Below are 22,387 nucleotides of genomic sequence, written 5' to 3'. Positions count from 1 at the left end.
TCAATATCTATGCATATTTAATCCAATTCATTACCAGTGCAGGATGATCTTCATCATTGCTGTTGTCATGCACAAACCCATCTTCTCTGGCAGTCATCATGTAAGACAAGAAAATATAATTAATTATCAGAAAGAACCCCGCACTTCACCCGTCGATGTTTGCTTTAGCTGTAATATTTGACTGATTGACTGACCAATTGATTAATTTGTTTGAGATTGTTATTCCCCATCCCCACGGAGATTTAATCTGGCCCACCCACAGCACTAAATACTCCGTAAATAATATATCATCTACCAAACTTAAACAGCTGTAATTATCCACCCAGTTAGAATACCCCGTAGATCGTTACAAGAAACCGGACAAGTCTCCGACACGCACCCACGCAGTCAACTTAGTGCAGTCCGATTGAGAAGAAATAGATTAATTCTGTATCCCTAGGAACTAGGAAGTATTCGGGGTATTTCCACCCGAGTTCTATACCTGATATGATATGGAAATGCCCCCCCACGAGATGTGGGATGTCCTTTCCGTCTATTCTATCTTGTTCTAGTACTACTACACTGTGATTTGATGTGGATTGTCGAGCAGGAAGTGGACTTCAGTATCTACTCCGTATATACGGAGTATGTGGTTTGGGCAACCCCCCACGCGACGTAAGACAGCAGCTGCTACGCTTAACGAAGTGCTGCCAACAAAGTATGTATCTCCATCGTCATAGTCTCATTATTGCTGTTATTTCGATGTATGTACTATAGGCATCACGGGTTAAGGGCTTCACCTCCTGGGACATTCGGATAGATGTTCTTTGGATGGAAATCCATGCATTAAATCAGAAGCTCATCTGGCGGTGGATATATTCCTGAATTTTATCTTCCTTATGTATCACTGATTGTAGGAAATTTGACTCCCTGCTTATATAGCTCTATGGAAACGTCCATGGATCGCCGAGAGCATAGAGTACCTCTGGGCGATAGTAATATGGTAAAATATGATAAAATAAAACATGATGTTAGTTTTGTAGTCCCTTTGCTGCCTTGAGATTGCCACCTTTCCACTTTACTGTTGTGTGATCTGCTGAGATCATGCTAGCCAAGTCTATTGTAGACAGGTGATATCTACCTAGGTAGGTAGGTATGGATAAGATGTACATCAGATTAGAAGGATATTCTTGATTTTGTCCTAGTAGCGTATATATTGCTAAGAGGCATCTATCTATCTATGTATGCATGTATTGTATAAGGATCAGGAGCGGGAGAATTCGTTATATACCATGCGCCGACTGCCACCAGCTATTCCATAATAAATGCGGCGTTTAGCTTCACAATGAATAGATAAATGGAATAATTCTTTTATTTTTTCTTTTATTTCTTCTTGTTAGAGACTTAGACAATAACAATAATAAGTTGTCCACTCTAACCATTAATTAATTAATCAATTACTTTATCACGCTCTATGGTATAAGTATTGCAAACCATACCTAGTCACTACCACTAGGAGACAGACCTCTTCTTATGACTTCACTCGGTAATTAAATGTCGCCCTCCCATATTTGAGTTATAAATTAATTAGCTACCTACCAGACCTAAGACTTTCACCAACATATTAAAGGAGTGATAGGTTCAGTCTATCGTCTATAGCTAGATGGAGATTTCTCGCTATTGGGCTGGCTCCCGGCATGGGATGGCGTGGCATCGTACAGCCCTACTTTTATCTCTGCGTCTGTATCCTGTCCTGGTACAAGAACCTACCTAGGCATGCGACTCGAGCTCCGCGTTTCTTAATTGTCTAGTCTTGAATAGATAGCGTTTCTAATTTCATTTTTTTTTTAGAAAAAAAAAAGGCTGTTCTCAGTACAATTTCCTATTGCTTTCCAGATATCTACAGTACCTGCCTTCAGGTCACATCCTAATCACTACAGCACACGTTTTGCTGATAGCGCTGCCCAGAGTACCATTGGAATAGCCAACCTGGAAGAGCCTTACAAAACAGATGGAGGAGTTATAGAGTGGTTCACATCCCCAAGATCAAAGATAGAGTTCTCGCGAAGTTTATGTCTGACGTCACTTCCAGCCAGGCTCATCTCGAGTTTGCTTCACCTTTCAACCATTTACCTGTGAATACAACGCAAGCAAACAAGGCAATTGCAAGGATGCCTCCTTCTAAACGCACCAAAAAGTCTCCTTCGATCCCTCGATCACCGTCGTCTTCCCGTCCTTCTTCCGAGGATTCCGATCTTCTGGACGATAATGTGAACACGGACGACTACGAGGAAGAAGAAGCTTACGACCCCGCTCTCCTCGACGAGGAAGAGACACCCGGCGGATCCGACAGGAAGCCCTTAAGAGGAGCTTACGCAGCCGGAGGAAGAGGGTACAACGCGCTCAAGACCTTCAAAGGCCAGGTCTACTCCGGCATGGCCGTCGGCGGCTCCCACACGTGGAACTACGACCAGGGCGTGTGGAAGGAGACGAAGGAGGAGCCGGATCTGTGGAAGATCGACTACAAGACGACCAAGAGGCGGGCGAGGACGGCGCCGAAGGGGAGTGGTGCCCCCGTTGGGACGGGGTATCACTGGCTGATTGTTGCGCATCAGGTGAGTACCTACCTAGTCGAGAGTACAGGTATGCACATAAATGTACTGTGCATGCTGTCCAACATGAAATGCGTATTGTGAAAGAGAATTAAGTGACCGATTCCAACACAGTATGTCACCAAAATGGACGCAAACACCTACGACACGCACCTCGTGGGAGCAAAGTACAAGCTTGCCCACCAGTCCGTGACCTCGAATGCCTGGTCCATCCCCACCGTCAAGGCCCAGCGCGAGCGCGAGATCGAGCTGCTCGAGGACGCCAAGCGCCGTGTCCAGGGCCTGCCACCTGTTCTAGCGGAGGAGAAGGTGAAAGTGGACAAGCCGGAGAAGGGGCAGCAGAAGTTGGATAGTATGTTTGCGAAGGTTGCGGCGGAGGGGAAGAAGAGGAAGAGGGGGGAGGGCGACAGTAAAGAAGAAGTGGATGCGAGAGATGGAGAATAGGCAGGCTGTGTTGCTGGTTTAGGGCTTAAAGCAATAATAATAATAATAATCTTATCTACTTAAATTGAGGTCTTTTGGTGTGTAGTATCTTTTCCATTATTTTTGAATGCGGAGGTTACCATATACTCTAATAGTTGACACAAGTATCTATTATTTTATATGGTCTATCACACATGGGGATACTGGGTAGTGACGGATAGAAGATCCCACCGCCAGAGGTCAGCTTGAATTTGGTGAACACATCTAAAATATATTTATCCATCAATGGACCTAGAATAACCTGTTTTATAGTCTACTTATAGATAGATTGGAATTCAGGATCGTCTCTCTGCCGCGAATGCTGTTGATCTGGGATATGGTTGATAACGAGCACTAATGTACCGTTTCAGTCAGCAGACAATTCTCAAAGTTCAAATGCTGTATTTATTGTTCACATACAAATCAGCAGCAGCAGCACCAGCATCGGCAACGTCCATGGCGTCCCACCCAGCGTGGTCGACGTGCCCGTCAGGACGGCCATGCTCAGCAGCGCCACGCCGATGCCCGCGAGGATATTGGCCGAGATGCTGAGGAAGCGGAAGAATTGGTTGCGGTGATGGTGGACGTCTCCTCCGTAGGCCACGAAGGTCAATACGCCGATCGAGATAAGCACGATGCCGGCGGAGATGCAGAAGTATGCTAGACGTGCAAAAGTTAGCTTCGAATCATCTAACACGCTAAAAGGAAAAAAAGAAAAAGAAAGAAAGAAGGGCAGCCTACCAAACGAAATGGAGAAGACATGCAAGTACGCTTCGTAGAATGGGGTGACGTCCCCATCCGTGAGATCAATGCCAGGATTTCAGGCACCTCCCAGCCGAAGCCCTCGAAGATGACCGTGCTCATGTCAGTGACGAGAGTGACGAGCTCGCTGTTCGCTTCAGCGTCCGTGGCATTTGACGTCGGCGAGATCACCTGCAACGCACGCTGCACCTCGTCGTAGACGTCCTGGTTCGAAGGAAACACCTCAAACACGGAAGTGATCGTGCTGTTCCACACGTTGAAGAACTGCTGGGGCGTGGGATTGGCGGGGAGGTCAATCAGCGCGTATAGCTTCTTCCTGACATCTTCGGCGATATGGCTCCAGACGAACACCTGATTGGTGCCCTCCATCAGCAGGACGAGGGCCAGGTGGAAGGGGAAGTGCAGGCCGGCCCAGATCTGCTGGCGCAGGGAATCGAACGGCTCGAGATGGACGTTGTCAAAGTAGAGTTGGTACAGAAAGTACTGAGACGTCAGCACAAATTGGCGTTGAAGGACTGGACATACATACAATGATGAGAACGGCTGAGATGACGGATCCAATGGCCGCCGGGCTGAAGCCAAAGTCGAGCGTCTCGATCTTGGTGATGGTTTTGCACAGGCCGATAATGCCCTCGCCGAGCTATTACCAATCAGTGTCTGGTCAGACAGTTCACAAACAGAGGCTCATACGATAATTAACGTCAAACAGGTCATCCGCTCCACCAGGTGCGTGTGCTGGAAGGAGATGGCATCCGACCATTTCGCAATGCCCAGGTTGGCCCCAACCTCGCAGACGGCAATCACGTACCACGCGAAGTAGGCGTTGCTCGCCGTATGCAGATAGAAAGCAAAAGACATGGCCAGGTAGAGGAGACTGGCGATCGCCAGTGTCGCCATCACCGCGATCAGCGGCCGCCGAGAGGCACGATAATGCCAGACGAAGTACAATGTCGTGCCGTACTGGAAGAACAGGACAGCGCGGCTGGCCATCAGGATCAGGGAGAGCTCCTGCAGCACCGACCACGGCACCGTGCGCGGGTCATCGAACTGGGGGCCGATGATGGCCAGGCCGACCATGACGCCAAAGTAACAGGCGTGGGCCACGCGCTCGAAGACGCTGTCGGTGGCGAAGCGGACATCGTACAGCGTCACTTGGCACCAGGTGAGCCAGAGGACAGAGAAAAAGCCGACGTACGAGGACAATTCTAGTCAGTCAGCACGGTTGCTTGGAAACTGAGATGACTGACATACTGCTCAGACTGTTGATCTCATGGGCGTTGGTGAACGAGGTGAGATTGGCGACGAAGAACAGGTCGAAAAAACAGCTGGAGATTCGACGTGGATTCATGGTGTTCGAATTCCGGATTCTCGAACAGGGTCTCGTCGTACGTGGCGATGTTGACGCCATCGTCGACAAAACCAGGCTTTCGTTTGTTGCCAGTCTAGATATGTCAGTGGAAGAATTTAAGACACGAAAATCGATAGGACTGTACCAAAGGGCTCTTCACGAGAAGAAGCTGATTCTCGTCTGCTGTCATTTTGGGTGAAGCAGGATGTTAACTGTTTTAACTGTATTGCTCATCTTGCTCACAGCCTGGATATATACTTCTCGACAGGGATCAGCATTATCGGGTTACACTCGAGATAGCTTACAGACCACACTAGGGCTGATATCACAGAATTAACTGCCCCACGCCCAACGCTATTTGCGTACAACGCTATTCCTCGACTGGCGGTGCCAATGCCCCTAAATTTAAGATATCATTATCGACAACTCAGAGGCCCCACGTTCAGCCGCAATTGTTGACTAGAATGGAAAAGCCAAAGGTTTTTTGCCCAGCTTACTGAGTTTGGCCAATCTCAAGCTGATCAACCAGTCAAAGTGTCTATCAACGTAGTGCTTATTCCTGCTGATCCAATGATCGTCGCTCTCATTTCTGCACAGGCTGGGTATTTCCTAGCAGGTACGGAGTAAACAGAAGACATCCTGATGAGTAATCCTGAAAAGATGCCAGATTGATGGGGAGAGGCATGTTTCGGATAGGAGCTGATCCTCGAATCGATGCCATAACCGAAACAGAAAATCGAAAGGACAAAAAAGACTTCACCGCATGCCAATATGTTGTAACCAATGGACCTAGAATTTTATGCCAAATCGTGACGCTAAAAAAAATGAATTTCTGTAAGAAAAAACGAATAAAATAAAAAACCAAAAAAAATTCCAGGTGTGTCTTTGAATGTGGACGATATCTGGCAAAGATTAGTTAATGCGTTATCATCCACTGTTTGCTTATTTATAGGCTGAAGGGTATCCATATGGAGAGTGGAGAGAGTGGAGAACGGCCGGGATTAAACATACTGAAGCAATGTGTTCAGTGACATGAACTGACTGGAATTACAGTTAGATATATTCTCTGTGGGAGATGAGGGAAAACCCTAACGCTAAAATGTAGATCTGGCCATCTTGGATCAGTCGACATGATTTGAGGAGTTACGGAGTAAGGCTGATGATTCGATCAATTTCACTAGGTAGAAGCATTACCTCTAGGCAATTAATTAATTCATATCCAGCTAAGCTGGGCTGCACTTACGGTAGGGCCAAGCCAGATCAACTTAAATAAGTGGACCATTTAATTAATCCGAAAAAAAAATAATATGACCGTAGTTCTTTGTTTTCAATTTCTAACCTCCTTCCTTCCATCTATCCTTTCGTTTTAATGCAACTTACTGCTATGTTCTCAAGGTGCGAGTTGACACGGCCTCGAGAATGACTCATGTCACTAGATATTGACTTGCGCTTACCGACCAATCATATGTAGCCTGGATAGGCGAAGTGTACAGATGTATATACAGCGTGACTTTGATTATTGCCCTGCCTTGTAAGCTCCAGTCAATTGTCTTTTTTTTCCCCTTCCTTTTGTTGTCGTTATTGTTGTCGTTGCTGTTGTTGAACAATCACATTTACCGTCTGTCCGATCCTATGACATATGATGTGTTCAAAAATGCGATTTACTGACAGTTATGGCTTCTAATTAGTAACATGTCTACCCTCCGATCTCTCCTGTGTCTCTATTTAGACTCCTATCTTCATAAATATTGATCTTCTTCTTATTGCTAGTATTCGTATTATATTATCCTCTCTTGATATTCTTTCCTAATAATATACTCTACTCCTTATTATAAAAATTAAGAACTACTTTATTATTACTGCTAGACACCCTCCTCGCCTCAGCTTCCCTCTAACTAAGGTATGTATATACATTACATACATAGGTCACTCGCTTCTAATTAATTAATCATTAAGAATGAGACCGGTTGATCGCTTATCATGATCACCTGCTGATTTGAGTATCTTGTAGAGTACCACTCTACCTATTCTGTACTATTCCATTTATATACATGTACCATAGATGTTAAGACGATCGATCATTCAGTCAGTCATGGACTCCTCCCCTGTCTGAGTTCAGACGAGTGCCCCCTTGATATCTGTAAATCCTATTATTCTGTATATTTATTCTCTCCGGTCTTGCAAGGCAATAAACTCGACGCTGCCACATATTAAATTCCCATCTAAGCAACTCCGTTGATCTTCTTAACCGCCGCCTCAATGCGCTTGCCCAGGTCAGCGTCGACGCGGGCGAACATTGCTGAAATAAATCATCAGCCATGCACCAGTAAAGATCGCTGCTAAGGAATGTAACTCACCGTAAGTCTTCTTCCTAACCTCCGGAATCGCCCCGCTGACAAAATCCGCAACGTTGTCGACAAAGTTATCCTGCTGGCCCGGCTGCCTGCCCAGGACCTTCCACATCTCACGGGCCTGGACGAAATCGTCGTCGGTAACCTGCGATGAGAAGGCGGTGACCTTGCCGACCCAGTGGTCGTGGTAGTTCTCGGGAATGTTGCGCGTCACCACGGGGAATACGCCCGAGCCGACGTAGTTGGGGTCGCCGCCGTAGTTGCCCTTGAAAGATGGGAAGCCGTCGCGCTGGAAGGGCGAGTATACGGGGCATTTGGCTGCGTTGGGTGGGAGTTGCTGGTAGTTGGGTCCTAGGCGGTAGCGCGCGGCGTCGGGGTAGGCGAACATGCGGGCTTGGAGCACTAGATGCCTGTCAGGAATTTCGTTTCCGTTTGCGGAAGTGGTGAGGCTATACTTACTCGGATCCGCGGACGCCGCGATACCAGGCACCATCGTCGACGGCGAAAAGGCGGCCTGTTCGATGTCCTCGAAGTAGTTCTTGGGCTGGTTTCGTCAGTCAATGGGCTCTTTAAATAGCAGGAAGTGACTAACGTTCTCGTTCAGCGTCATCTTCCCAATTGGCCGCAGCGGATAGTCCTTGTGCGGCCAGACCTTGGTCAGGTCGAAGATGTTCCAGCGGTACTTCTCCGCGTCCTTCGGGTCCATGACCTGCGCGTAGACGGTCCAGCTGGGGTAGTCGCCGCGCTCGATGGCCTCGAACAGGTCCTGCGTGTGGTGGTTGGGGTTCTCGCCGTTGAGCTTGTTGGCCTCCTGGCGCGTGAGGTTCTTGATGCCCTGGTTGGTTTTGAGGTGGATCTTGACGTATTTGGAGCCGTCCTGTGACAGTCAGCTGAAATTAAAAGTCAATTTTGGGAAAGGAGAAGCTACCGGCTTGGTGAATTTGTAGGTGTGGCCGCTGTAGGCGTGGATGTGCCGGACGGAGGCAGGTGTGCCTCGATCACTGAGGAGGTGCATGAGCGCATGGATGCCCTCTTGGTTGTTGGCGTGGAAGCTGTGCGGTCAGCATCAATCGGATACGACAGAATCGTCAGACGACACTCACTCCCAGAACATGGTCGGGTCATGGAGGTTAGTCTGCGGGTGACGCTTGTGAGATCGGTTCATGGACGCGAACTTGATGGGGTCGCGGACGAAGAAGACGGGCTGAGAAGTCAGTCAGCTGCAGCATATTATTTCAGTGAGGACATACGATGTCGTTGAAAACCCAGTCGTTGTTGCCCTCCTTCGTGTAGAACTTGATCGCGAAGCCGCGGACATCGCGAACGGCGTCGGCAGAGCCCCTTTCAGGGCCCACGGTCGAGATACGCACGAGCACGCGCGTCTTCTTGCCGACGCCGTTGAGGAAGTCGGCGGAGGTGATGTCGGAGATGTCGTGAGTGACCTCGAACTCGCCAAAGGCGCCGGCCGCGTGGGCATGGACGACTCTGAACGTAGTCAGCTAGGGTATACAACTACGATGCTATGCAGCTCACCGTTCCGGAATTCGCTCGCGGTTAAAGTGAGCCAAGGTCTCAATCAGCTGGGTGTCTTGCAGCAGGAGCAGTCCTCCGCCAGAGGCTCTTGGGATCTGCAGAGAGCTGCTAGGGTCGGTGACAGGTCGTCCTGGAGCAGTCAGTATGTATGTACGGTAAAACGCAGTAGAAAGATAGGGTTAAAGAGAAAGAGAGCCTACCCTCAGCGAGCGTGTAAGGAGGCCGAGTAGCGGTCTATCGGACAGTTAGTTAGATGCCCACCTGGAGACAGTGATAGAAACTGCAGCCTACATGTTTCGACATTGTGAAGAGCGGGCAGAATGAACGGCTCGATCTGCGGAGTGCCAGTCTGCAGCTGACTCGGAGCATCAACATGTTCACAGTCCGGTCGTAACAACCATACAATCGACTTGCTTATATAGCCTAGAGGCAACTGCTCGTCCAGCGGGATCGGCGGATATGTAAGAGGCCTGTCATCAATCATGCAGATTTCGAATGGCGACTGTCGCATTCATCAGAAGTGAAGATGTGATTTAATTAGATACATACGTCAGAGAAAGTCACAGACATGGACTGTCATTACTAAGGACTGCTAAAAATGTAACAGCTGAAGTATATGACATGCCGTGATTAGGGCACAGGGATGCACGTGTATGGTGTCACAACTTCGACGATGCAACGCTTGAAGAATGCGGCAGATTCGGCAGACTTCCGTCTCCGCTTGTGCATGTCATCTCATCGACAAGATAGACGATATAGAGATATCCTGTGGAGGATGTGACGATGGAGATGACTTCACGACTCTCGATGCGACGTGGGGAGTGCGGCCAACTGCCGGATTCGGAAATCCGAGGTCGCGACTTCAACATCCCGGACGCAGCCACGCCCGCTCGTGCATCGCAACATGAATGCAAGCTCATTATTCAGCACGCATCGCAACCAGGATGTAGACGGTTCTGTGGCACCGGATTGGGACTTCGTTGACTCAGCATGTCGCACTGTCGACTTAGCATTGCAATCCAGTCATTCATGACGATGGCACATCGGGATTCGGATCGCGACACAAGTATAAAGAGAGGGAAGCTTCCATTGCTGCATCAAGTCGAACAATCGAGCAATCTCACCAAGTCTGCTGCCCTCCGTCCTCATGTCCATCTCCAACACCACTGTCCCCATGGCTTCTGAATACGACTTCATCGTTGTCGGAGGTAGGCTGATATATGTCACTATCATAGCAGCATGCTAATCTTTTGCAGGCGGCACGGCCGGCAATGTCGTCGCTGGCCGTCTGGCCGAGAACCCCAAGGTGTCGGTGCTGGTGATCGAAGCTGGTCGAGGGTATGCATTCCTACACCTTCTATAGCATGCTTATTCTGACTGTCTATAGCGACCCCCAGAACATCCCTGAGATAACCACTCCTGCTCGCGCATTCGAGAACCGCGGCGGCCCCAACGACTGGGCGTACAAATCTACGCTCATCAACCGGAAGGACTACGAGCGGGTTGAAAAGCCCAACACGCGAGGCAAAGTCCTCGGCGGCAGCAGCTGTCTGAACTACTACACCTGGGTGCGCGGCAGCAAGGGCACCTTTGACGACTGGGAGGAGTACGGCGGGCCGGACTGGAACTGGGAGGGCGTGAAGGAGTATTTTGACAAGGTGTGCTTCTACATTATTCACATGATAATCTGCAAGTCTAACTTCTGCAGCCCGCCAACTACCATGACGACCTCGGCCTCTACCCCAAACTGCGTAACATTGGCCGCAATGGCCCTCTCCATATCACCCACGCCGAGCTGGTCCCGGAATTGGAGCCCTTCCGCGAGGCGCTGAAGAAGGCGTGGGTGAGCAAGGGCCAGAAGCTGACTGATGATATCTACTCGGGCACCATGTCCGGCCTGACGCACTGCGTCAACACCATCTACCGGGGTTTGCGCTCGTCCAGCTGGTCGTATCTCGTGGGCAAGCCCAACATTACCGTCCTGTCGTCCTCCCACGCGAAACGGCTCATCATCCAGGGCGACCGGGTGACTGGCGTCGAGGTCCGCGGCCCCAATGGCGACGACCTGGTCGTCAAGGCCCGCAAGGAGGTCATTGTGTCTGGAGGAGTCTACGAGTCGCCGAAGTTGCTGCTGCTCTCTGGTATCGGCCCGGAGAAGGAGCTCGCCAAATTCAACATCAAGACCGTCATCAACTCGCCGCACGTCGGCCAGAACCTGCTCGACCACCCCATCCTGGCGCACGTCTTCCGGCTGAAGGACGGCCTGGGGCTGGATGACCACCTGCTGCGCGCCGGGCCGCAAAAGGACGGCGCCATCGCGGCCTACAACCGCGACAAGACGGGTCCGCTGAGCAGCGGGCTGCTGGAGCTGGTGGCCTTTCCCCGTATTGACGACCGTCTGCTGAAGATCCGCGAGTACGTCAAGGCGAAGCAGGAGAATGGTGGCAAGGATCCGTTTGGACCGGCAGGGCAGCCGCACTTTGAGATTGACTTTGTGGTGAGTAGCCAGCAAGAGTGTGTGCTGCATCTGTTGTTAACAGTTTCCAGCCCATGTTCTCCGACGCCTTCCAATGGCACATCCCCACGCCCAAAGAGGGCAGCTGGCTGACCGTGATCGTCGACCTGGTCCGGCCAATTTCCAAGCCCGGCTACGTGACGCTGCGATCCGCCGACCCGCTGGACGACCCGCTCATCGACCTCAACTTCTTCAACAACCAGCTGGACGTGGTCGCGCTGCGCGAGGGTATCCGCTTTGTGGACGACATCCTCCAGACGGGCGAGGGCTTCAAGGACATTATCGGCGAGGACTACCCCTGGCCCATGCCGCGTGACTCGGACGAAGCGATGAACAAGCTGATTCTGGAGCGGTCGCAGACTGGATTCCGTAAGGCCCAGATCAAGACTATAAACATGGGTTAGAAGAGTGTATCCTGCTAATTCGATGACAGACCCCTGCGGAACCTGCCGCTTGTCAAAGAATATCAACCAGGGTGTCGTCGACCCGCAACTCAAGGTCCACGGCATCAAGAACCTGCGTGTGATTGATGCGTCGGTGTTCCCTGTCATTCCCGACTGCCGGATCCAGAATGCTGTATACATGGTTGGCGAGAAGGTAGGTTTCACCTAGCAGAAGTATACTGTACGATCGATCTAATGATTTCTTCCAGGGAGCCGATCTCATCAAGACCGCGCACCGCGACCTCTACTAATTCATTGACACGTCGATATCGATATTTATGGCGACGCGATAATGTCCACTGGGTTTTACATAGCGGTTGAGCTATTTAGCAAGCGTTGATCTACAGTAGTAATATATTACTGTTTAGCAGTTTAGCACTCTAGTTAGTTTAGCCAGGTTCATCCTGTTCAGAATGCTCAGGAGTTTATCTCAGAAGTTTATCAAATTACCTTTCCGCATGTATGTATGTATGTATATACATGTACAGTACATATATAGACGCGTGTCAATTGCTAGTCAACTAATCAACCGATGAAGTCGTAATCCAATTCGACACGTCGAGACTCGAATCTAAAATCCTTCAGTCAATCCTTGTCAAATTGCCTGTGCTATTATAAACCCTATCCTATCCTGTCAATCTGCATGCATCTGTTCAGTTAGGTAATCATTGATCAACACATGCATGGAGATTTTTCATGGATAGACACGGGAACTATATATAGATATGTGGGTAGATAGGTAGATGGATAAATATAGAGGGAGATGAACTTTTCAAGTAAGCAATAAGCAATCAGCAATCACTAAGAAATAGGTGCGATCAGTGGGTGAGTAAGTGGCCTAAGACTAACAGCTACAGCTACCTACAGCCCACTCTCGCAAAGTAGGCTGGTTCTACTGTCTTGATCTAATCTTGCCAGGTAAAGGACACAAGCAAGAAAGAAAGTAAGTGCATATGTAAGCAATAGTGAGAAGTTTAACGCACTGACTCATCACATGCTTGCTGCATAAATAAATCATGGAATAGTGGGAAATCAATCGATTAATTAATTTGACTCGAAAGTCGGATCAGGTCAGGTACTCTAAGCCTTCCTTTCTCTTTCTTGCTTTCTTTTTCTTTTTTCTTTTTTCTTTTTTCCTTTTTTTCCCCTTCGAACAGCAAGAAACGAAATCAAATAAGAGGGGATGCCGGACGGTTGGAACGGTTGGAACGGGACAGATAGACAGGACATATATCACTGAGTTTTTGGCGTGCTTACCCATCGATGATGGCTAGATAGCTATATAGCTAGGTAGATATATGGATAGACGAATGGATATAGCTGATAGAAAGAAAATCCATGAATGCAGATAAAGCCGGACTTGCCCATCCCTCTATCTCCCAATCTATTTACCTACCCAGTTATCTACCCACCTACCCCGCAATTCATGTATGTGCCATGCTGACTGCATACGTAGTCAGTCGCACTAAACTAGTCAGAATGCTTGCTAGGGTGTTATGCAATGTGATTGGGATGGAAGTTGAACAGCCTTCGTCAGCATTATTCATTAACGGCACCGTTGTCTAGAACGTCTAGAGTCCATGTCGATGCTCGAGAATATAGAACATGTGTTCGACAAACGGACAGAGTGCTACAGTACTATAGTCCATGTTGTACTATGCAATCTCAGAGAGATACCTAGGTATGATGCCCGTCTTTCCCCAGTATTATTATTATTATTTTTATATTATCATCGCCGTAAATAATTAGTCCTCCCACACGGCTTGATTTTATATTCCGTACTCTTTACTCCATACGGAGCATTACTCCTGTCGAGAATTCGCTTGCGCATTGACTACAGAATCCGGAGTACTCTGTACAAAATACGTAGGTTCTCCGTATAGGTACTGCTGTATGGACTACTCCATACTCCGCCATTGCGGCGTTAGCGTCCGCCCCTGCATATAGGGAGTGTACGGATGCATGCATCCATCTTGATCATCCATGTCTATCTCCCATGAATTTGAGTTGGAATTGGAATTGGCATTGGAATTGGCATTTGAATTGGCATTTGAATTGGTATTGGAAATGCTGCCCTAATCTACCTGCTCACCTGCTCACGTACTTATTTCAGTAGAATTAATGAATTCGGTACGTATAATGCTTATTTTTCATCCAGTAGTAGTAGCAGTACTACCTAGGTAGTAGAGTACCCGCCTCGCCCTCACATCTTAAGCCTCACGATTCACGTCTCACTCACGCCTGGACTAGGCTAGACCGGACCAGACTGAACTACGAAAGTAACTAAGTGTTGGGGAATTCAATTTTTCACTCCACGTCGCACTTGGGTGGATCGCAGGAGGGACCTTGACCTTGTGAGGGTCCGAGGGAAAAGGAGAGCAAAAAGGTGGGGATGAATCTGATTGGCTGGGTGGTATTACCCGATTAGGAAGTGATACATTTGTAGAAGACGCAATAGAGGATCCGGATGCCGATGTGGATCCTACCTAACCCTAACCCTAATTCTACTTCTCTGGCGGTATGGGTATGTACTCTGTACCTATGTGAGGACACAAGCTGGTTCAAAATTGGCTTTATAAGTGTGCAAGAGATATCGTGTCCGGTCAAGCCAGACGTTCGTAAAAACCAGTCGAGGAATAGATGATTGATAAATCGATACTGACAACATAGCGAGCAGATTGATTTGTATCGTTGTTGGCTCTGTTGAGATTAGCATAATTCCGTATTGTCCAACGCCAAGGATATTAATCACAGGGTCTGTCCTCTTCAAAAGGAAAGGATGGCTAGCTCTCCTACACTCGTGGTTTGAGCACCTGCACGTCGCTAGCTTCCATCGTGCAAATCTTCTTTTGACAACACACATGCATGGAGGATCCGTTTGAAGTCAGCTAGTTCTTAAGACACCTGCCTAATCCTCCAATCGGAGGATTTATCCTGATGTCTTGTGATCGACAGCTAGGCAGGTGCTGCATACGTATGGTACGCAAGCTAGCACGCAAGCTAGTACGGAGTACTTGACAATTCATCAAATCAGACCAGCTATAAATAATTAGTCACGGGAGCAGGTAGGTCTCTTAGCTTATGACAGGTATGGTCCAGAGAGAAGGAGTGGTTTCTCTCAGACTGTGTTATCTGATCTTTCTGATCTGCCCTGATCCGATTTTCCTAACTGATCGGAACAGACTGAACAGACTAGACTACAAACACCATCAACTGAACTAAGTCTTGAATTTCAGTCTTGACCTCTTTATTATTCATTTCCTAGTAGGTCATGAATGAGTATTTCTTTGAGAGCGTCGATCAATTTTTTTTTCTTCCATGAGAGAAAAGAAAAACGAAAAAAAAAAAACTGTGAGGAGAATGCAGGGAATATCTAAATACTCGGTATGCAAAGTAGACTGGCGTTGATATCGTTCTTCTTGTTATTCTTCGTGTTCTTCTTTTTTTTTCCTGTTCTGGATTGTGTGGACTATGTGAAGAATAATAGCACTCTGCGTTTATAGGATATATACGGGATCGATAGACACGTGTCTACCGCGCGAAAACCACTCACTCACGAAGATTTACTTCGTACCTATATATGTATGTATGTACATTCCACCCAGATGACTATTGGAAATGGAAGAGGAGATGCTACTGCCACCTCTTTGAGCTATACATAGGAATATCCACTTCAGCTTGAAGAAGCACTCATGACTCCGTACTCAGCCGGATTATTATCCGGTCTGTCTCTCTCCGACTCCAGCTGCATCCTCGGTCGGCTTCCTGAGTCTGGCTAGTCTGCTCCGTACGGAGTACGGTCTACGCGTGTCTTGCCTCGGGATCGACATCGGATTCTCCTCTCATTGGACCGCTATTTTCCGCCACGCTTGCCCTACATTAATTTTATGCTTTGTATGCACGATGAACTGGACAGTATGGTCCCTGTCAGTCGTCGTGTCTGGCGTGTGGCTTGAGATGTCGCGCGAGTCCCTACTTAATCATACCTACGTATCTACTGAGATACGCACGTATGGATGTGCATACTGACTGCTCTGCTCGGCTACCATCGGCATCGATCATGTTATCTGTGAGTAATCGATTATGATGACGATGATGACGATAGCTCTTGCAACCTCGTCAGCGGTCATAGAATCTAACTTAGATGTGTAGGCAGGCATGTAGGCACATAAACGTTAAACCCGAGGTTGTAACCACTTCTTCCGCCGATCCGGTGCTAACTTCTTTCGGTAATTTTTTTTTAAGAAAAAATTGTGGCTGGTACTGGGTCTTCAGCCCCCTTTTCAGCCTTCTCAGCCTTGCCATGTGGTCGCCTTTTTCCTAGAATAGATTAGAGGCTGTCGACCAGACCGCCACTTGATAGTTAGCAGTTCAGTTTAGTGAGTAGCATTCTAGAACTAAATTCGAATTGAATTAGTAGCACAGCTAGTCCAGACTGGTAGATGGAGGATTTTCTCCGCATGAGGAAAAAAGGAGGATTCGACTATCCAGGCTAGACGGTGGTGACAAGTGGGGCGCCCTGTGAGGGGAAATGCCCTGAGTGAGGGGAATGAGGAGACGACGTGCGGAGAAGGGGTGAGTCAGGCTGTCACAGGAGGACAAGGAGGATCCCAGACGCACATATAGTCCAGCCTGTCGCTGAAACAATCATACATAGAGTGATGACGATGATGACAGACAGGGTGGTCAAGGGAAATAGATTTGTGGCAAAAGTGGCGCCCCATTATTCCCTAATTAGGTACTGGTCTGATGCCAGAACGTGGAATCGGCGCCTGCAGATCATGGCATCCATGGCATCCATCCGGATATGCACAGACATATGCGATCTGTATACGAGAACTTCCTAGTAGCATGCTGTCTGTTGTCTGTCTGGGTTAAGAATAAATCCACTAAGACGCCTGAGACGGCGGACAGAGGAGAACTCGAAGTCTAATGTTACATACTAGTCATTAATTAATCGATACTGGTCGGCTTGAAAAAAAAAATCACATAAATCCTGCTTTTCTTACTTGTATTCTTGTTATTCTTTCGGCACCAATATTACTCATCCGTCCAACGTCAGCCGGAAAACGGAATCAGAATCGACGTCTACCATGTATGTCAGGTTTATCGACTAACGCCGAGAATCTATCGGTCGGGACTCGCTCGGCCGGCGTTTCCCCATCCATCGCATCTTTCGCTCCAATCAGTTCCAGTATTGTCGTCCCCCTGTCGATACGATTACCCTTTCGGGTATGTCCATCGGGACCATCTTTTAGCTACGCCCGGGACCGCGTGGGTCGGCCGATAAAGGAAAGCTTAGCTTGTTTCTTCTTGCTTGCGCTGACGTAGGTGGGTCGGCGGATCGATTTATTGTTTTATTCTTGCTGCGTCTCGTCTCGCGCGATTTCTTATATTAACTTAGAGCCCCAGAAGGCCTCAGGCGCATGACTTGGCTGGTACCTACCTGTTAATTAACTGACTTGTACAGACGCCTTTAAACTTGACAGTCGAGAGATTATTGTTGCCACACTGCTCTGCCTGTCCTCGAAGCATAATTTCGTCCTATAATACCGACACGCGAGTTGCTAAATACAGTTAAAAAGTCCATTTGCTGGCAATCCACGCTCAATCACTATTGCAGCGCCCCGTGAAATCGCTTGACACGCGTGACCACCATCTCAACTGTATGTATTACTGAATAGTCCCCTGCAGTCGGAATAATGCGTCTGACGCCGTTGACAGATTCCAGTCTAATTGCAATTTCCACTCCAATTCCTCGCATTCTATGATGCACACCCCCGAGTCATCCGACGAGCCTGGCTTGTCCCTCTCCTCATCCCCCAACAGCAACAGCGACAGCCTGCAATCCCAGCCGCAAACACCAACGTCGACTCCTCCTGCCGAGAAGCAAAAACCCGATGAGGATGACTTTGCCGCTATCCGTGCTGTACGTTCACCAAATCACACTCTGGCATTTTAGATATCTTATGATATCCAATTCTGACTGGTTGCTGATCCAGAGACGCCGCGCCCAAAACCGTCTCTCGCAACGAGCCTTCCGCGAGCGCCGCGAACGCCACGTCAAGAACCTCGAACACCAGTTCCATGACCTCCTCATAAAGCACCAGCTGCTGCTCAAGTCGTACTGGATGCAGAAGACGGAGCTGGCGCAGCTGAGGCAGACGGTGGACGAGCTGACGATGCAGTTGGAGTTTTTGCGGGCTGCCAGCAGCAGCAGCGGCAGCAGTACCACAGCTACTACCGGCAGAACTGCCACGGCGAGCATGGCTGGAAATAACGGCAGCAACAGCGGCAATAACGGGAATAATAGCAATGGCACCGGCCGGTGTAGTAGGCCGGTCAATAGTCATACCACTATGGGTACGACCACAACGACAGCAACAACAGCAGCGACGACACCGTCAATGTCCTCGCTATCCCCCTCCACCTCGTCGATTTCGTCGCTTGCGTTCGAGGAAATGAGTATGGGCTATAACAGCAGCAGCAGCAGCAGCAGCAGCAGCAGCAATAATATGAACACGAATGCGAATGCAAATATGAATATGGGGTTCTTCCCACTGGACGCTCAACTACAACACCAACCACCACAGCAACAACCGCAACAACAACGCTTTACCCCAGGCGACCTCAACGTTAACGTCCTTACAGCCGACGACGCCGACGCATACGCATACGCATATATGAGCGGCCTCGGTGGCTTCACTGACTGGAGCAGCAGCAGGCTGGACCCGGATAATATAGGTCTCGGCCTAGGTCTGGACAACAACACCAAAGGAAGCAAAGGCTTTATGAACTTGATGACTATGACAGGGCCAGGATCAGGGCCAGGAACAGGATCATGGTCTGGGCCTGGGACTGGGACTGTCTCGTCAAATGATAACAATAATAATGCTAATGAGGCATGTTTTGGGTGGAATTACTTGGAATTTTAGTTTAGTGTGGGCTGGACCTGCATACCTACTTATCGGTACTGGAGGCTGGTTATTTCTTTGCAAGGGAACTGGATTGAATGGACCTGCTGCTCTTGTCCTATTCTGGTTTGGTTTGTGTCTTTTGCATATAGATAGATATGTATCTGTATATCTAGCTACCAGTACAATTGATATCGCTATTTTATTTATTGATATCCTCCTGGCGAAAAATGTCAGTACTTCTGTGCTGAGGTATATATATTGATAGGTAATGTACAGTATGTCTATCAGTAATATGATATGATGCATTATTTCCTTCTGACCCGAGTCAAAACTTTGGTTATAGGTATGATAACACAAGACTGGAACTGGAACGAGATAAGGGTGGCTCAAAGGGTCGTCTCTCATGAAGAGAACGCACATTCGGGACAAACAGAAAAAAAAAACGAATGAACACTCGCCTGAGAAGAATATCAACAATGGGCGCCAACTCTATCTAACTCAAGAGAGGACCAAAACGAAGATTGAAACTTGATGACGATGACCCCTGTTCCTTATTTAACAACACAAGAGCACCTGCCCGCCTGCCTGTGGTCTGGTATTTTTTTTCTCCCTCTCTCATCTCTCTTTTGAATCGAACTCTCCAACACCCGCGCAGAAAGCCAATGACCCTCTATCTTTTAATCCCTCGATCTATATATTCCAATCCGTATTCATTCGAGAGGACAATTTTATTCCCGTGTCCATGACCATGACATCAGATGAGAGAAATGGCTACAGCGAACTGCTCAGGGAGTAGGCGAACGACCTGTATCCACACCAGTCAGAATCTGCCTACAAACTCGTCCGTCGCACTCACTCACTCATGATCTCTCTCAAGACCTGCAACTTCCGCTGATACATCTCCGTCTCTTCGAGCAGCTGCGTGACGCGACACTGGAGACCTTCCGCCGTCAGCTGCACCGAATACAGCATAAACGGTGTTACGGCGATTTGGCTGTTGTCGGTGGGAGCAGCAGCGCCAGCAGACGGCACCCGAAAGGTCTGCGCCATCTCGACTACTTCCTGCCACTTGTGCTGTAGCTGATGGACGTCGAAGATGGAGGGCGAGTAGTCCTGTCTTGGAGGGTCGAGTTGTTGGTGATAGTCCCAGAGCATGAGTTGTGCGCTGTAGTGAGGCAAGGTGAGTAATAAAGAATTTGTCAGCCTCCATGAGGAAGAATTAAAGGAAAAAAAAAAATAGAGACAGAGAAAAGAGAGTGTGTGTGCATCTAACCTATTGAAAATCCCAATCGCCCCAAGATATGCCGTCCAGTTGTCCCGTTCCTTCGACGGGAGCACAGCAGCAAAAGCACGGAGCGTCTGATCCAACTGCCCGCGCTTGCAATGACTTAAAGGCCATATTGGAGGTGTCGTTGATGTGCATCAAGACCTGGCCGAGGAGGAAAGCGGCTTGACACTGGCAAGCGAAGGCGCCGAGATGGATGGTGAATGACGTCCGTAGGCTGATGGGGCCGCCGCAGGGGACGTTCTGTACGTAACAAGTGAGCTGGCTTCGTCGTCAGGAACGGATTCTGCGCACCTCGTTCTCCCACTCGCTATCTTTCATCGGAAGGTAGTCGTCCCACTCAGGGTCGGGGACGGCGAAATTGCTGCTTCTCAGCTGGGCGTTAATATAACTACATCTGGGTCAGTAATCGATCGAACGAAACAGCACTCATCTTGTTGAATATCAGCTGACTCCTGAATGCTGATGAACGCTAGCCAGGCTATATATGGTGCAAGAAGATACTATGATAGGAAAAGCGCAATATAAATACAGCAAGCTGTCTGCGACTCAACATACCGGTCCATGATGATGACACCCCACCAGGTTCGCCGCTCTTCTTCGATGTACCGCTGCTCACAGGGCTGCAGATCGGTACCATCCGACTTCAAGGTACCGTCGAAGCCGAGCTGTGAACCTACCTGGGCGCACAGCTGCAGCGAGGCCGTCAGATTCGGTCGAATGGCGTGCTGCAGTTCAAAGAGAGCGATAAGCAGTCTCGTCTGGACGGTCTCAAGCGACCGAATTCCAGCAGACTCGACCAGATCGGTCAGTCGCAGCGTCAGGGTGTACAGATATCCCGCAGCAAGTCGGGAAAACCCACCAGTCGGGAAATTACCTCGCAAGCCATCGCAAGCTGTTGCTATCTCGGGAAATTGAATGAACTGAGGCCCAATTTCGTATCCCGATATTATTCGCAGAACTATATAATTGGTACCACTGCGTACTTCTCGGAGTACTCCGTGCTCTATACAGGGATCTCATTCCCGTGGCGAATGCACCAAACTAGCGCTTATTCCCAGGATGTTATTGTCGGGTGCTTCTTGAAGATTCCATTCCAATCCCATATCCATATGTCTGCCGTAATGGTGGCAGCAACCATCCCTCCGGGTCATGCCTGGTCCATGACAAATCGCCCGGCCTGCTTGCTAAGCGGTAATCCCAACGCCACAGGGAGATAATATCCCGATGTTGGAACTCGAGGGGATGACTGCTATACTACGGGAAGTTATATACTTAGTTGCAAGGTGGCCAGCCATTATCTCTCAGTTAGACTTAGAACCTGACATATCCGTCACGGTGGGGGAATTGGCAGTCTAACTTATCCCGACAATTTAAATTGCTTATTTTAGCTTGGGTAGTCTGGCTTCGGGATAACGGTTCCGGTTTTTCTCGTTCATTCGTTCGATAGCAATGAGGCTGAACATACAGAGCCTCTCGTGTCTGCTGGAAGGTTATTTTTTATTTTTAGTCACGAACACAGACCGAAATGGGGGCTGGGACTAAGACATAAAAAGAGGAAGGTAGAAGAGAAAAAGTTCACATGAACAGGGACGCCAATCCTGAATGGAAACGTCGTGCTGGGAATATCAGCACTCTAATGGATCTCAGGATCAGTCTGAGACAGAATACATGCAAGTAAGTGGAGTTACTTAATGCCATTGAAGAGTGATATCCTAATTTCGAACCCAGTCGGTATCAAGAGTACCCTACCTCGGTATATATACCCAGTATACTATTCTGTCACCAAAAAAAAAAAGCACAGGAGTAAAAGCAGCTTCTGAGATTGCTAATCAGTCTCATTTACATCTGCTAACTCCGCAACTCTGGCATGACCCAGAGATAGATTCTTTACAGTACAACAACTCCACAGACATCGACCGACAGTGTTGACGCCATCAATTAATTATAGCCGCGATAGACAGACCACGATCTCAAGGATACATCCTAGTTTCCTAAAATATCACCTCTCAGAGAAGATAGCAAAGCAACATGTGGAGGATCGAAAAGCTTGTTTCCAGGTCAAAATTAGATTAGGCTGCATTATGTCCTGCGGTTCAAGACACGTCAGTATGTAGATACTGTCGCAGTGAGGTCCTAGCTCATCAAACGCAACGCGGGGATCGCCCCCTCCCCCCCCC

The 22,387-nt window shown here is 48.6% G+C and overlaps 6 protein-coding genes across 6 annotated transcripts; 3 read left to right on the top strand and 3 right to left on the bottom strand.

Annotated features, from left to right (window-relative positions):
• Positions 1 to 2,150: 2,150 nt before the first annotated feature.
• On the top strand, positions 2,151 to 3,035 carry VTN77DRAFT_8439 (uncharacterized protein; the record flags this gene model as incomplete). The annotated part of the gene is made up of 2 exons (XM_069424937.1): positions 2,151 to 2,594; positions 2,706 to 3,035. 2 exons carry the CDS (start codon positions 2,151 to 2,153, stop codon positions 3,033 to 3,035), a joined length of 774 nt encoding a protein of 257 aa, XP_069274633.1.
• Positions 3,036 to 3,327: 292 nt separating this feature from the next.
• On the bottom strand, positions 3,328 to 5,353 carry VTN77DRAFT_8438 (uncharacterized protein; the record flags this gene model as incomplete). Its single annotated transcript, XM_069424936.1, has 8 exons — positions 3,328 to 3,407; positions 3,474 to 3,713; positions 3,824 to 4,298; positions 4,345 to 4,455; positions 4,506 to 5,020; positions 5,067 to 5,140; positions 5,205 to 5,257; positions 5,309 to 5,353. The coding sequence occupies 8 exons, from the start codon at positions 5,351 to 5,353 to the stop codon at positions 3,328 to 3,330; spliced, it is 1,593 nt and encodes a 530-aa protein (XP_069274632.1).
• A 2,032-nt stretch (positions 5,354 to 7,385) lies between these two features.
• On the bottom strand, positions 7,386 to 9,350 carry VTN77DRAFT_8437 (uncharacterized protein; the record flags this gene model as incomplete). Its single annotated transcript, XM_069424935.1, has 10 exons — positions 7,386 to 7,462; positions 7,521 to 7,916; positions 7,974 to 8,058; positions 8,107 to 8,391; positions 8,443 to 8,566; positions 8,618 to 8,718; positions 8,765 to 8,999; positions 9,048 to 9,177; positions 9,248 to 9,281; positions 9,339 to 9,350. 10 exons carry the CDS (start codon positions 9,348 to 9,350, stop codon positions 7,386 to 7,388), a joined length of 1,479 nt encoding a protein of 492 aa, XP_069274631.1.
• An 871-nt stretch (positions 9,351 to 10,221) lies between these two features.
• Positions 10,222 to 12,256, top strand: VTN77DRAFT_8436 (uncharacterized protein; the record flags this gene model as incomplete). The annotated part of the gene is made up of 7 exons (XM_069424934.1): positions 10,222 to 10,255; positions 10,304 to 10,385; positions 10,435 to 10,705; positions 10,756 to 11,544; positions 11,595 to 11,931; positions 11,996 to 12,159; positions 12,215 to 12,256. 7 exons carry the CDS (start codon positions 10,222 to 10,224, stop codon positions 12,254 to 12,256), a joined length of 1,719 nt encoding a protein of 572 aa, XP_069274630.1.
• Positions 12,257 to 17,905: 5,649 nt separating this feature from the next.
• VTN77DRAFT_8435 (uncharacterized protein) lies at positions 17,906 to 18,940 on the top strand (the record flags this gene model as incomplete). The annotated part of the gene is made up of 1 exon (XM_069424933.1): positions 17,906 to 18,940. The coding sequence occupies one exon, from the start codon at positions 17,906 to 17,908 to the stop codon at positions 18,938 to 18,940; it is 1,035 nt and encodes a 344-aa protein (XP_069274629.1).
• A 767-nt stretch (positions 18,941 to 19,707) lies between these two features.
• On the bottom strand, positions 19,708 to 21,096 carry VTN77DRAFT_8434 (uncharacterized protein; the record flags this gene model as incomplete). The annotated part of the gene is made up of 6 exons (XM_069424932.1): positions 19,708 to 19,727; positions 19,783 to 20,087; positions 20,275 to 20,450; positions 20,502 to 20,598; positions 20,790 to 21,001; positions 21,070 to 21,096. 6 exons carry the CDS (start codon positions 21,094 to 21,096, stop codon positions 19,708 to 19,710), a joined length of 837 nt encoding a protein of 278 aa, XP_069274628.1.
• Positions 21,097 to 22,387: the final 1,291 nt, after the last annotated feature.

Source organism: Rasamsonia byssochlamydoides (assembly GCF_041956645.1).
Source record: "Rasamsonia byssochlamydoides strain NRRL 3658 unplaced genomic scaffold VTN77scaffold_72, whole genome shotgun sequence".
Taxonomy (NCBI): domain Eukaryota; kingdom Fungi; phylum Ascomycota; class Eurotiomycetes; order Eurotiales; family Trichocomaceae; genus Rasamsonia; species Rasamsonia byssochlamydoides.
This window is presented reverse-complemented; position numbering and strand designations above follow the sequence as displayed.